The sequence below is a fragment of the Lutjanus erythropterus genome, chromosome 8, assembly GCF_056507025.1.
Source record: "Lutjanus erythropterus isolate fLutEry1 chromosome 8, fLutEry1.hap2, whole genome shotgun sequence".
NCBI classification, from domain to species: domain Eukaryota; kingdom Metazoa; phylum Chordata; class Actinopteri; order Lutjaniformes; family Lutjanidae; genus Lutjanus; species Lutjanus erythropterus.
The window spans coordinates 20,158,615-20,174,595 of NC_139324.1; the positions used below are offsets into that span (position 1 = coordinate 20,158,615).

General features: G+C 38.7%; 1 protein-coding gene across 2 annotated transcripts; it reads left to right on the plus strand.

The window, feature by feature from the left end:
• The first annotated feature begins 3,016 nt into the window (after positions 1-3,016).
• shox (shox homeobox) lies at positions 3,017-15,665 on the plus strand. Of its 2 annotated transcripts, XM_084724850.1 has the most exons (6): positions 3,017-3,463; positions 5,149-5,357; positions 9,050-9,107; positions 9,295-9,404; positions 13,044-13,256; positions 13,620-15,665. In XM_084724850.1, exons 1-6 carry the CDS (start codon positions 3,217-3,219, stop codon positions 13,707-13,709), a joined length of 927 nt encoding a protein of 308 aa, XP_084580976.1. In that variant the 5' UTR covers positions 3,017-3,216; the 3' UTR covers positions 13,710-15,665. The 2 variants fall into 2 exon arrangements, with proteins under 2 accessions (XP_084580976.1, XP_084580977.1); XM_084724851.1 differs by having other exon boundaries at positions 3,018-3,463; positions 9,316-9,404; positions 13,044-13,756.
• Positions 15,666-15,981: the final 316 nt, after the last annotated feature.

A 15,981-nucleotide genomic window follows, 5' to 3' on the forward strand; every position in this document is an offset into this window, starting at 1 on the left:
TCTCTCTGTGTGTCTCTGCTCTCCTCCAGCCAGCACAGACTCATTTAAGTCTGCTGATGTCTTGATAATGTTCCAAAGCCTTCACAAGCAGGTAGAGAAGGAATTCCTCAGCTCCCTAATTAGCAGTAAATGGAGGATCATGGACATGAGTAGGTTTATGAGCAGTAAAAGACACTGCTCGTCACCTCCTGCAACTGCTGCAGCGAGGACTATATTTTACTTAATGTAAAGAAACCTTCTTCCAGGTTGAATTCTTCCTAATATTTCCAATAGATTTAATGACGTGGAAAAAAAGACAGATTTATAAGTATTTTTTCCTGAGGAAGTCAGTTAAGCTTTGGTGATTATATGCTTTAATTGTTCCATTTATTTAATTTATCTCTTTTGTTAAAGCAACTGTTGTACAGTGGATATAAATATGAGCATACACAAGTGTTACAATGAGAGTAAAAATGTAGAACATAATATTGGTAGACACAGACCACATCAGTCAACGCAGCTGAAAGCAGTGATGAATACAGGTTGATATTTAAATTAAATAATCTTTTTTTGTCTTAAATATTTATATTTACATTAAGAAATTAAATACAATTAACCCAGAATATAATTGGAACTACATTATATTACAGTATTACTACTTAATAATAATAATAATAATAATAATAATAATAATAATAATAATAATAATAATAATAATAATAATAATAATAATAGTGGTAAAGTAGCCTAGTTTATTTTATTACTTTTAGATGTATGTATTGGTGCATTTACAGCACACTCCGTCCCCTTGCCTGTCCTGTCCTCATCCACACTAATAACAACAACAACACTGATAATAAATAAACAACTGAATAATTAAAAATTACATGCCTTTTTTTTTTTCCCAGAAGCTCACATGCAGCGGAGGAGGCGGGGTGTCGGGATCGTGGGGGAATAAGCGGCAAGTGAAAATATGATTGAGGCCCCTTTAAGAGTTTTTGGCCACTAAACTGTAGCGACACCAGCGTCGGTGCGTAAAGAGCATCCCTCCTGGATTTCTTCTGATATTCCTCCAGGCTGCTGCTGATTGGACACCACATGCCTGTGAGATTACACATGCAATCATTTTTAAAATCTTTATTTAAAAAAAATGGAACTGGAAAAGCTACCGTTAATACTGGTGACCAATAATGATCTGAAAAACAAAATAAAATGTGATTTTAAAAAAAAAATCAAAAGATACATTTTGCTATACATTGTGTTATTTTAATTGGGCACTGTGTTAGTCATTCATATTAAACATGCACTGCCTATAGGCCTTCTGGCAATATGTTTTCCTTTATTATTCTGGATGAATATTTTGTTGCGCTGAAGAATTGTAGATGAGCTTTATAGTGGTGGATAAACCGTTCAAAAACACAACACTTAAACACTTTTTACCTTAACAATAAATGTAGACGCATCTATGCTGGTTAACAATAATTTTATTTTCACTGTTTTTGGTTTCTCCGTGTGCATAATGTTCTCACATCCAACAATTTAAATCAATTATACGTATTAAAATTACAACCGAACAAATAAAGACAAGTGATCTCCTTTTACACACCAAAGTTAGATGGCGTAAAAGTTAGAAATTTTCTTTAAATTGATTTTTAAGAAGCCCCTGTTGTTGGATTATTTCGTTACACACACACGCACACACACACACGCGTGCGCCCTTTTTGTAAACGCCACTTTATTGTGGGATGATATCGAGGCACACGACAGGGAGCGCAGATTTGCGTCTTAAAGAGGATTTAGGTCTATTAACAACAAAAGGCGCAGTTCATGGCACAAGGGAGAGACCTCGACTTGTGCGTCAGCCGCAGTGATGTGAAGCGGGCTCACTGATAAATGGAGAGACATCAAACCGAGTCATTAGAGAGCTGAGATATGAGACTTTCACAGTGGCGGGCCGCTCAGGGCGCCAGACCCAGGGGATCACACTCCTCTCCCGGCCTTTTGTGTTTGTGTGCTGGACTGATGAACGACTTAGATAACGTTAAGTCATTATGGGCTCACTTATTCCCATGAAAATCCTGTAAATAGAGGGAACATTTTTTCACTGCTGATATCTATTGATTTGTTGCCCATATTTGTAACCAGAAACCACAGAGGATTACAAGTGAATACTCAAAAGGGAACCGAATTTATATCAACCAAATATTAATTACAGTATTATCACATGACGGTGTATTTGTTGCTGTTAAATGCTGGTTACTTTCTCTCGTGATTTACATTTAGATTCACGTGAATATATATGCTTACAGAAAGCAGAAAGAGCTAAAAAATACCTTTAAAACCACAAGAATTTAGAAATTTCCTGTGCTAAATTTCTAAAACATAAGGCTTTGGGCCCAATTAAATTTTACTGACATTAACTGAACATAGATAAAATCTGTTGTGATGTTTCGAATCATTTAGGATTGAGCAAATCCACATTAATAAAATAAAATAAAATTAAAATTAAATAAACCACTTTTAAATTCGGATTTGATATTATTGAGTCTTTCCACGCCTGCGTTTTTAGGCTCAGAATCGTGCACCAACTCCACATTAGAGAAGTGTAAATCCAGTCAGCTGATTCACCAGAGGTTATAGGTGGCTTATGGACAGATTAGCTTTCAAACATATTTGCAACTCAACAAACATGAAAAAAAAAAACAAAGGGGCTACCCCACAAACCCAGCATTTGTATCTCCTGTAATCGCGTTAATTAAATTTTCGCCGAATTAATTAGACATAACAGCCATATACAGCCTCCTCGCAGGAGTGGAGCCACCGTGGGCATTTTAATGACCCCGTAATTCAATTAACCGCCTCCATCAGCTCCATCATTGATTTGTGGAAGAAGAAGAAGAAGGAAAAAAAAAAAGCTGCTGAAAGTTGAATTCTGCAAAGTCGAGGCGGCCTGTAATTGCTCAAGACACAGAGATCGGGGGGAAGAGGGGCTGGGGGGGCTGGGCTGAGGTGGCCGTGTATAAATAGTGTGCTCTCAAATACACAGTCACAACAGCAGGAGTGATCTCACCTCCTCTCCACCCCTTCTATCTATCGCTGCTGCTGCCAGCCTCCAAAAAAGACGCGTATCCGTGAGCAGTGCTGGTGGTGCCATATAGAGAACACGGTAAGGTATATACCGAGAATTCACCGTGGATTTCCCCTGACCAGGACCACTACTGAACGACAGAGCCGACCATGGAAGAACTTACGGCATTCGTGTCGAAATCTTTCGATCAGAAAACCAAGGAGAGCAGCAAAGAGAGTATCACGTACAGGGAAGTTTTGGAGAGCGGCTTGACAAGGGCGAGGGAGCTGGGCAGCCCGGAGACAAACCTGCAGGACATAACGGAGGGCAACCACTGCCCGGTGCATCTGTTCAAGGATCACGTCGAGCTGGAAAAGGAGAAACTGAAGGACTTTAATGTTTCGAGAGCGACAGAGGGTAAGGTTCTTATTTTTTTTAATTTTTATTTTAATTTGAAGAGAATGCTCCGTATCGTGTCGGGAAAATGTCTCAAGTTCAGTTGTCTTGTTGTCGGGAGCGACGTTTTTTTGTTTTTTCCTTTCTTTTTTGCAAATCCCTACAAATCCACGCGTGAAAATGTTCGTGTTATCGTAACGTTTCGGGTTTAGTTCAAGCAGATTTACTGAGGTAACACATTATTCTGTTGTTACAATTATTATTTTACATAGCAGGAGGCGGGCCCTTCGTCTGACCGTGGTCTTTAACTATTTGAGGATTGTTTTAAGACTCAGTCTCTGACCAACAGAAAAATCAGTGTTCTTATAATTTTTAGAATAGAATTTCACTTAATCTACACTATTTAACGCGAAGTTTAGTTTTATTTTGACTGCAATTTAGCATTTTGTGCCAACACTAAAATTTTTAACGACTATAATCCATTATAAAGTGTTTGGCAATAAACTTATTCTATTTTCTTTTATTTGTTGCGTTATTATATGCCATCTAAGGGTTGTTTTATATTCCTGTTTTATTGAAGAACTAATAGTTTAACTACAATACTATTATAATGTAGTGTCCACTTCTATAGTGGAGTAGACTCCTGTACTGCGAGCTGTTAAATTCCTGTAAACTGAAAAACCTGCCAGTAATCACGCCTTTAAAACTGATCTCCCTTAAAAACTGTCATTTATTAATTAGTTAAAAGTGCAGTCGAACAGCAGAACAGGCCTCTCTTCGCTCAGCAGGCAAGATAGTGTGCAGAGTTTTAGACATTTAGTGAGTTAATTCTGACTTGTTTCTATATTTATCCTGTCGTAGGAGCAAAAAAGGGTCAGCACTGTGCTGTATCACCCTGCCTTACACTTTTTTTTTCACCATTATTTTGGTTAAATCAAGCTAAGAGAGGAAGACTTTGTCATGTGGTTCTGTTCTGTGTGTTTGGGATTAATTTGCTAAGCATTTTACATAATATTATACATAATGTTAAATGACTTTCAGTTGTGGAAAAAAAACACATTTTACATCAGCGAACTACAAACACCAAAATGTTGCCCGTAATTGCAGCAGTTGTCAAGTTTGTTACTTATAATGACAACACAATGATGACAACACATAGAACAGCCTGTATATTCTGACAGCTTTGAGCAGTATTACACTGTATGAAATACAGACATTTTAATGAGAACTAAATCTAAGGGTTTCCGCTAGAATGAGTATTTTTTATTTATAGCCTGAAATAACCTCAGTGTGTTTTACGGAGGAGAGTAATTAGGCCTAAATCTTCTCCGTTTAGCCGAGGCTTAATTCTCTGCTCTTTAAATCGCTTATAGGCTTACATGCCATGTATTGACTGATTTACTTCTATAACGGCACTGACATTACACACTGACTTATGGAGGCTGGAAATGCAGCCACAGGCCTCTCTCTCTATACTCTTGAAGAAATAGGCTGTTAAACGTGTGTGTTGCTGCCAAATTACCAGGCCTTAGGCCCTTGACAGGGCCCAGTGTAGGCTATGGGGGGCCAGTAATGTGCATGTGCGATGCGTGTTGTAGTGCGTGTGATGTGAGGGAGTGTTTATGTAACTCCTCCAGGATTGTGCAAAGTCCAGTATTTGAACGCATCTTCTCCATTTCCCCCTTCAACCATGGGCCGTTTAACAGGGATATACGAGTGTAAGGAGAAAAAGGAGGACGTGAAGTCTGAGGACGAGGACGCACAGGGCAAACTGAAGCAGCGGAGGAGTCGCACTAACTTCACCTTGGAGCAGCTCAACGAGCTGGAGCGGCTCTTTGACGAGACGCACTACCCGGACGCCTTCATGAGAGAGGAGCTGAGCCAGCGGCTGGGACTGTCCGAGGCCAGGGTGCAGGTGAGGAGTGAGCATCTCCCGAGTTACTTCTTTTCTTTCTCCACACGTATCTCGTTCAAAACGGCGACCATACCGGGGCTGCTACGTGTGAGAGCAGCGAAAAACAAGAATCGATGTTTTTCTCGTGATATTCCTGCAGGGACCCGTAGTGTGCCTGCAGCGTTTACACTGTCCTGATCTGTCAGTGACAATATTCATGTTTTGAAGTGGTATCAGGATCGTTATATACCGTCAGACTGTTATAGTTTTTATACAGCAGGAGGTGTGGGTAGTTCAGTGGCATCGCCGCGCTATGCGGGAGTTTGTTAATTAACTAATCAGTCTTTAATTGATGCTACAATCAATCAGTAATTAGAGGACAGTCAGAAATAGTGTTCCACATGTAAAAGATTGATTTATCTCAATTATTTGCTTATAAAACGAACACTAAAAACATTGGGAATATTTATACGTTATCTAGTTATTTCTCCACTTTTCTTCTGTTCTTAAATAATCCAGTCTGCAGAGTTTGACCTCATGCTGATCATGTTTTTGAGTTTATATGCACTACCACGAAATATTGCCTGAGCCATGTGTCATATTTAAATCATACCCAAAAAAAGGATTAAAGCGATTTCTTCCTCTTTTTGTGATATTATAAAGAGACCAGTGTGTGTGTGTGTGTATGCCCTGCAACATACAGTAAATAAATAGCAAATAAATAGTAAATAAAGAAATTAATTAATTAATTAATCAGTTAAAAAAACAAAAAACAACTAAATACAAAATCAAATCAAAAGCTCATTATCTACAGGCAGGATGCCCTCACAAGCCTGAGAGGTAAATGATATACAGAACTTTTCTTATAATAGGCTATTCATATGGAGTCAGTAGTGGATTTATTTTAATTTTTTCGATGTCTATGATTTTTTTCATTCTGAGCGGTGTCTAATATTCCCGTAGGGAGTAGCAACTTTGCTGTGACAGTTGTGTAAAATTCTAGCAAAAATTGTCTGCACGATTACAGCAGATGTTTTAGGATTCGTAAGCCTGTATTTAAATTTATTCACATTTAGACCGAGTATTTAACCGAATGTCTGTGTTTATGTCTGCATCCTGTGATATAATTAAGAAGTGGTTAAATCAAGCTAAATAAAATGCCTATACTTTTATAGACAGTGGGTCAGTGTCAGTCAGTGATATCAAACAAGTGTAAACTGCTGTAAATCATTAAATCACTCGGGATGTAACAACCTCCTGAACTTGCAGCAGTAGGCCTGTGGAGCCAGCAGCCTATAGCCTACTACTCCTACGATCGCAGCAGCCTTGGGGGACCGAAAAAAAAAATCCGAAGCAATGATTAAAATGAATGAAGAGCCTGAATGGCTGCTTCAGGGGACGCGCTCTTATGTCAACTCGTATCCCTCCTCATTTTCTTTGTAATATCTGCCATTGGCTTGATGTAGTGTCCCCATAAAAACAGATTAGAAATAACTCAATTCTGGTGCAACTCTGCTGCTGTTCAGCTTTCTAATCGGATGAATAAGACGCATCATAGAGCGTTATAAGCCCACAGACCACCATTCTGAGCTGTCGGACTCGGTTGACAGCAGTATAATAGAGGGTAACGTTGCAACTATCACTAATGAAGTTTACGGAGTGTGCATTAAAATAATTGATGGCTGATAACAGGCTGACTGTGTGTGTTTTCTGTGATCAAAATGATCTCCTCTCCTTGAAAAATAAAGCATCTGAAAAGTCTTTTTAGGCCATTTTTAGGCACGGAGACATGTTTTTCTCCAGATTTACTGAGAGAGAATTGCAGCAGGGCTGTTGCAGGCTGTGAACCTGCGCTCCCTCCGAGCAGCTGTCAATGAATCTAATTGAAAGTTATGAGAGCTTGGTGAGGAGCAGGCAGTAATTCAGTTAGGACTAATATCTTTGGGTTTCTGGCGCGCTGCTAAATTAAATGTCATTATTCACTGTCTCTATTAAAAAATCAAAAAGGAAATGAGATTAGGGTATTTGTGAAGCGCATCATTGAGTGGCCCTTAATGAAGAAATAACTGTCTGAACCAGTGTAGTTCACTTTGCTTAACATACTGGCGCGTAATTGGAATTGATCTCAGTCCCCGTCTAATATTAGCCTTGATTTATCTGAGGGATTACTGTGCGTCTATGAAAAATCACCTGGGATTTTCACAAACACCTTTTCTACCATCATTTACCGCTGTACAGCTGATAACTCGCCGCTTATACGTTCGTGACAATATACAACGTGTGCCTTTATTTAATAATAATAATAATAATAATAATAATAATAATAATAATAATAATAATTTAGTTGTAAAAATACAAAAAGATACCCGCACTACAGCAGACTAGTGAGGGTCAGTCTCATTTTGTATGACGAAAATATTTCTAAAATAAAAATAAATTGTGATATTTGTATGATCATATTTATAGGCTCAGTTTTGAAAGATTTTTTTAAAAAAATCTTCAGATCGTTTGACTCAGTCCTTAATGGACAGGCAGTTTATCGACTGGCCTGTTATTGCAGTTTATCTCATCGACACGATGTTGAACGCCGATCCAAGCAGCTCAAAATGGCTCCACGCGGCACCTAGAGTCATCATCATCTCCATCGTCATCATCAGTCTGCGTCCTTTGTGGTCCGCGACCAGCCGCTAATTTCGCATCTGTAAATGATAATCATTGCGGGGGTCGAAGGGGAGGGGAGATAATGTTATTCACGGAGGCAAATTAGGTTGATGATGATTAACAATAGGCCGTAGCCTGCAGCCCGCAGCTTCAAAGACACTCAGCAAATTGGACGGTGGTTAACGAAGTTTTTTTTTTCTTTTCTTTTTTTTTAATACCACAGTATTCTTCTAATCACGATCTGTGAGGTTTTGGCAGATTATATTAAGTGCTGATTTAATAGTAATTTTGTTGTATTTTTTTTTTTTTATCTAACATGTTGTTCCTCTAAGAATTTACTGTGAAACTAAATATCACATTTACAGCGACGTGGTGTGGGATTTTAGGATTTTATTAGCATCAGCTGATCTTCCTGGGGACCACACAAAACATAAAAACATGACAACAATTAAGACAGATAAAACACCCATGATATTGCTACTACTACCACCATGATATTAAAATCAGAAAGTATAACTAACAATATTCTTTTATGCCACATATTACTATATTCTTATATTCATAAACACATATATATTAATACACATGTAGAATTTTCCTGCATATCACTGTAATGTTATTCACAATCGCATCATATCACTGATGGTTTTGTTTCAGGTTTTTCTGTGGGGTGTTATTTCGATTTGCACAATTTTACTACATTTACATATATATATTTTAACTTTTTCCAACTTTATTTATATTCTATAAATAAATCTTCATTAACAGTCTATGAATGAAGCTTTATATTTATTATGCTACGGCAATTTATGGTTACTTTCTGTAAAACAGTTAAATAAGATTTAATTTGTTCATATGTAACCTATGATTTTTCTTTTTATTGGTTAAGAATAATTTGCCTTTACATAAATGATCAAATGATTAAAATAATATACAGATATCCAAAAAAATAAAAAGAACACCAGTTACAGTTCTTGTTAAAAGCTGCATTTAGTACGAGTTTGTTTTTAGTACTTCTTGTCTCAAAGGTCATTTGCTTTTTTCAATTGTAGGTCTGGTTTCAGAACAGAAGAGCAAAATGTCGAAAACAAGAAAACCAGATGCACAAAGGTAAATGTTGCTTTTATAAAACAATGTTTTGAATGATCTTTCATTTGTATTTTATTTATATTTTCCTTTTAAAACAAAAATATATTTTAGTCTCACAATTTGAGACCATTTTTAACTGCATGTGGAAAAAAAAAAACCCTGTGACCTCCTCATCTCACATAACAACAACTGTCTGGCTGTCTGACAGACATCTTTCCCTTCTCTCCAGGTGTCATTCTGGGCAGCGGCAGTCACCTCGACGCATGCAGAGTAGCACCCTATGTCAATATGGGTGCCCTCCGGATGCCCTTCCAACAGGTAGGCCGTGTTCTTGTTATTTAGCAGGACATGAGCTGACAGAACTTGAAAAAAAAATATGAGACATCAAATCAGGGAAATCAGGAACTCAGGCAGAATTAAAAGTTAAAAATGCAGGAGAAAAGATGATTAATCAGCATCTTGTAATGCAGGGCTGAGTGAGGAGGAATCTATAAAACCAGGTCAGAGTGTGTGAGCTGGATCTTTGTGTGTGTATGTTTCTGTGCATGTATGTAGCTGTTGCTTCTATATTTGTACACTCACATGAATCTATAGGCCATGTGCAGCTATTAGATGCAAGTGATGAGAGATACGTGTGTTTGTGTGTGTGTGTGTTGGGGGAGGGGAGGGAGCAGCTCAGACCTCAGTGCACCTTTCACCTCCTGGCTGTGTGGAGAGGGTCAGACCGTACGGGGAGAGGAGAGGAGAGGTGGACAGACATTTGATCTGCTGCTATCTGCTCCTGCGTCCCGGCTGTTGTGTTTGTCTGCTTGACCCTCGTGAAAAGCAGCGGCCTAATTAAGCCAACAGTGCGGCAGGCGCGAGCACATAAAAGAGATGATGAAAGCAGGGGAATGGAGTGGGCTCTGATGGATATTAGCGTTGAGCTGCACTGGCAGGGGTGGAGGCTTGAGGCCTTGCATACCCAGATAGGCTCGCTGTTTGAGGTTGAGTCAGGCAGTGGGCAGCACTCACTCTACAGGCTGCACTGATATTACAATGCAGCATTTAAAGCAACTGAATGGTGGTTTGGTTGGGTACGGTGCATGACTTAAAACCACAAGGTCTGAGAGTTGAATCTGGCCTGAAACCTTTGTGTCATGTGACTGTCTCTCATCCTTCTTCATATCAGCTAGGGCTGGCATGATACTAGATCTTTGCTACAGGATTATTGTGGTAAAAAGAATACGCAATACAATATTATTGCGATGTCTAATTGAATTTGACATAAAAAACAGTGCTATCAGTCATATTCTTTAACTTTGGTTATTGCGTGTTTGTCTTTTTTTTTGCAAATTAATTACACTCAAAAACGTGTAGGGAGGTGGAGAGATTATATAACCATAACTGTACAAAAGCAAACAAAAAAAGCACTTTAAGGGACAGTTAATCGCCACATTAAAAAATACATATTTTACCTGTATCGCTGTTTATCCATCTAAATGGTTTTGGTTTGAGTTGCTGAGTTTTGGAGATATCTGTAGCCATAGTGATGTTTCCCCTCTCTCTACTATAATGGGACAAAATGGCACTCGGCTTGTAGTGATCAAAGCCCAAAAGAAGACCTTTAAAAATCAGCACTGGTGTCTCTTTCCAGAAATCATGACCTGATTACTCAAGATATACTACAGACCTTGTTGTGGGCAGTTTCACATAAGAACTACTTTCTTTCTTGTAGAAACGACTTTCTGTCTCATAGAGAGAAAGTAATTCTGGTAGATTCTACCCTAGAAAGAAAGTAGTTCCTACATGAAACATTCACAGCAAGGTCGATGGATTATCTTGAGTGACCGGGTCATGATTTCTGGAAAGAGACGTTACTGTTAAGTTTTTCAAATCTATTTTTTAGTGCTTGTAAAGCCACAAGGCGAGTGCCTTCTAGTTCCATCATATTTGAGAGAACCTGATGGATAAAGTCCACGACAGGCTGGAAGAAAAATATGTTTGTTCGATTTTGGTGTGAACTTTCCCTTTAATGGACAGTGAAAAGGTATGTGTGGAACGGACTTAAAGTGAGAACGGAAAGAAAGAGCATACAGTATGTTTAAGAGTCACTAGATTACTTACACAATATTATCGTGTGTGTTGTTAACATGATATCAGTATTTTAGTTTTTAAATGTCACGATTATCGACAATAGCAGTACATAGCAACTCACTTAGTATCAACCAACAAGGTTAACAAAACTGCTAACATTATCTCAATTAACAAAACTCGATGCAAGCTGTGAGTGTGTATGAGGATATAAACAGGACACACACACACACCCTGACGCACAAACACGTCAAACGTCCACCACCTGTTTTGTCTGGGACGGATCAACTTCTGTCATGTCTCCCCCAAAACACTCCACAAAATCAAGTCTCCAGCAGTTTAATTTGCTTTTCCATAAAAAAACATTAAAATGAGATGTAATTATATTTTACATTTGGAAATTATCAGCCACACACAGCTGCAGTTTGATTGCTGCTGAATGAGATCTGTGGAAACGCCTGTTGTTTGCAGGAGGTTTTGTTTGGATGCCGAGCAACTATAAATCTGCGGTTCAGATTAATTTTCCCTTTCATTTACAACTTCGACTTAAGTCATTTTCAGTACTTTTAGGCCAATATGAAAGGAGGGGAAAGTGAAAAAAAATAATATTTAGTCAAGTTGAAAGTTTGACTTTAAATCGTTCTATTTTGGTTGGAGAAGAAAGCATGAAATACTTGAGTTTTCCCACTTCTTCCTGTGGTGTTTGAAACACATGAGGAATGGCAACAGACTCAGCTCTCTCCCTCTGAAGTGAGTGGATGCTTAATTTTCACCTACTTCTTATAAAATAATTGCCAAGAATGTGAAAACTGATATTCTATGCTCCTTATGGTTTCTTTTTTTCCCTTGACTCAGGAATATGTCTGGATAAATATTTATAACTCCAAATATGTGAATATCTTTTTAGTGCAAAATTGTTTATTTATGCAATTGAATACATAATCAGGATAACAAGACTGCATATTTCCAAGGGTATAACGGAGTCCTCAGTCTGAATTAAACAAATCTGTGCTGGGTCCTAGAAAGACTTTGATTCTAGACGATTAAATTGGATGTGGTGTCTGAGAGCAATGTATGATTCATTAACTTTTAGAATAGCTGACATGAAAAAAGGGCTAAAGCGCAGAGTGCAGCCCTTAACTATTTTCTTAGAAAACACACTGTAAGCAACAGCTTTGAGGGGGTAAAATTTGAGGGGGAATTTAATAGTGTCAGACTGTGAAACCTAAATCCACACACACACACACACACACACACGCACACACACACACACACACACACAGACATGCACACACACACATTCGCACACACACCCTGCCCATAATGACCAACTAGGGCTGCAAATAATGATCCCTTTCATTGTTGATTAATCGGTCGATTATTTTCTCAATTTATCAATCAGTTGTTTGGTCTATAAAATGTCAGAAAATGGTGAAAAGTGTTGATTGGTGTTTCCCAAAGCCCAAGGTGACATCCTTAAATGTCTTTTTTATTGACATTTAAGAAGCTGAAATCTGAGAATTTTCACTTTTTTCTCTCTATAAAATGACAAAATGATTACTAGATTATCAGAGTAGATGACCATTAATTTAAAGGTAGAATCAGTAGAATTTTTCTGAGCTGTTCTTAAATGCACCAATATGATTCCAGGACGTCAAATAATGACATATTGGGTTGGTCCCAAGTGTCCAGAGCACAGCAAAAATAATGAGAAGTTAAGAAAATACAAGCAAAGGGTCATAAGTGATGATTGAAAAGGATTATGTTTATGAGTCTATAAATTTTTTTTTTAGGAAAATGTTGCACATTATGACTTTAATAGTTGGCAACTAATCGATTAATCGTTGCAGCTCTATGACCAACTTTGTGTTTTCTGTGCTTCAGGTCCAAGCCCAGCTCCAGTTGGACGGGGTCACCCACTCCCACCCCCACCTGCACCCTCACCTGGCTGCTCACGCTCCCTACCTGATGTTCCCGCCCCCTCCCTTCGGACTACCAATCGCATCGCTCGCCGACTCGGCCTCTGCAGCGGCGGCAGTGGCGGCAGCTGCCAAAAGCAACAGCAAGAACTCAAGCATCGCCGACCTGCGACTCAAGGCAAGAAAACACGCCGAGGCTCTGGGACTCTGACCCCACCGGGCTGCCCCTCCGCTCGCCTGATGCCCATAATCGCCTCTCACACAAGACTGAGCCTGTGAAAGGGCCGTGACACTCACAGCTAAAACTAAACTAAACAAAAACACTGAGTGAGAGTGAAAGAGAGGAACACATACAGAGAGGAGGGGGGAGAGAGTGTGTGTGAGAGAGAAAGAAAGGGGGGAGAACAGTGGAGGAAGAAAATTTAAAAAAAAGAAGGAGGGAGCGAGAAAATTGTCACAAAACCAGCTGCCAAAACAAACCACTTGTAGAGAACGGTAATTAAATACCAATGAAATCACCTTTTACTTTTCGCCCCAACAGGCAGGACTTCTGAGGGGCCAGTGGCTCAGTCCACTCCAGGCACAGATCACATCCCAAGGACCGTACAAACACATGTGGATGTCTGTCTGAGGGCCAGGCCGGGGCCCGTCAGACCAGAAGACGTTAGAACAAAGCAAACTGGCAGGCGGCAGCAGCAGGGCCAAAAAGCAGCAGAGCCTCGCTGACGCTGCAGGCTGCCGCCATGTTGACAATGCAGAGGGGTTTGAGCATGGGGGGAAATAGACCCGCACACCACCTCACCACAGAGGCATTGGAATGGCTCTCACCTTTACAATCTCCCCCGCCCGACCTCCCGCCCCACCCTCACTAGAAAAATGAAGAAAAACGTTAAAAAAAGGCCATATTTGTCTCCAACCACTGTGTTCCCTGCTGCTGCCAAGTGCATGAGCTCTAATGGAGGACCGTTCTGGGACTGGCCTCCGTCCACACCTGACATAAACGCTCAACAACTGTTTTTAACACTGCCATCCTACATGCCCACAACTCCCCTACACCTACAAAGTGAAAGGTCTCCATATCCTTCTTCTTATGGACACGTGCTTTAACAAAAGCAGCAACTCATTTTTCCTTTGCTGCAGAGGGGAGAGATGTTCTTCTGCGTTGCTGGGCATGTGTCGGCAGTGCATTTCTCCTCACAGCGTGCTCTCTCTCTGTCTTGATTTCTTTCTGTTTGTTGTGTTGTATCCTGGGTAAAGAAGTGAAGATAGCCTTTGCACTTCAGGTCTTGTATAATGGGTGTTTACAAATGGCACTACAAGCAGATACTACTTTACTAATTAAAACGGGGGAGGGGGATTTGATATTGTCATGTGATCAGCAAAAAGGACATTATCTTGGATAAAGGGTATAAATGCATTTTTTTCTTCTTCTCTTTTTTTGTAATTCTGAAAATAAGAAGAAAGCATCAGTCAAACTGAAATGCAATGGTGTGCAGTTTAAGTGCAATACTGTAAATAGCGAAAAAGTAAAAACAGCTAGCAGTTAATCCTCAACGATAAAGAGACCCAATGATTTTTTTCTGTTGTTTTTCATGCACTGTTGCAGTGTTGAATTTCTCTGCCGAACACGCCAATTTTTCTACAGCAGTGTATATTTTATTGAGTTTGAGAAAAGTCACTCATTACCAGGTGCCATATCCCACATAACCTCCTACTGTATGTATTCAAGCAGCTTGTATACATCAGGTCACTTGTTGAGGAAAACATGAGCACATTTTTGAATGCTGCAGAAATTAGGGTTGGGTTCTAAATAATAAAAAAAAAATCTCTTCACTGCTCTACTAACATTACAGAAATCCATTTGCTTTTGGATATCGGAAAATGTTCATAATGAGATCACAAAATCAGCAGTTGTTTACAATATGATTAGCTTAATTCTGCATGTTATATGTGACATTTCATCATTAATTTCCAAATAATTCAGACTGTATTTTACAAATTGTTCTAGACAATGACAGGACATTTTTGGATCGTTTTGGAATTCAAAGATTATTTTGACAACCTTTCAAACACTGCTGTCAGAGCTGCGCTAAACATGTGGATCAGTGTAAGATCTATGTACCTCTAACAGTCTCCAAAAACACATTTTCTCTGTTCACAGACCTCCAGTTAGAATTTTTTATCTATGTCTCCATTTTAAATTAAACATATTGGTGTTTTATTTATTATTTTGTCTGAAAGTTTATGAAAGATGAAATAGTTGAACTACAAGTGTACATTTTTACATGGCTTTGCATTTATTTTTGTATGTTTTTTTAAGTGTTAAAATTTGAATTAGGAGGTGTGGCTGTAGTGCATTGTTTGCCTAAAAAAAATGTAGCGTGTCCGAGTTTACAAACATTTCAGGGATGGTTGAACTGAACAATACTCCATGGAATTTGTTGTACCCATTAAAATGATTCTCATTTCATATGCAAGCATGCCTAAACATGAATCATCGTACAGTTTGTTTTTCCCCTTTTGATTCACAAAATATGAATGTACATCTTGTACAAGTAAACTATCAATAAAGTTATAAATATTTGTATTTGAGTTTTACAATACTTTTGCGACTTGTCAAGTGGCACAAGAGACTTTGAGTTTCATATTAGGGCTGTCGCAAATTCAGATTTTCACTACACAGTTATTGTGGCCAAAATAATTCATGATCATGATATAATCAGGATATCTATAGAAAATATTTTTTAAAAAGACAAATTGATCCTCTTTTTGAGAAATGAATTACACCCAAAGTACGAGTGTAAGGAGGTGGAGAGAGAGTGTGTATCTGTGACTGATATAAGAACATACAGTATGTTTAAGAGGTGCTGGATTATTTACACAAATTTATCATATGTGTCTTA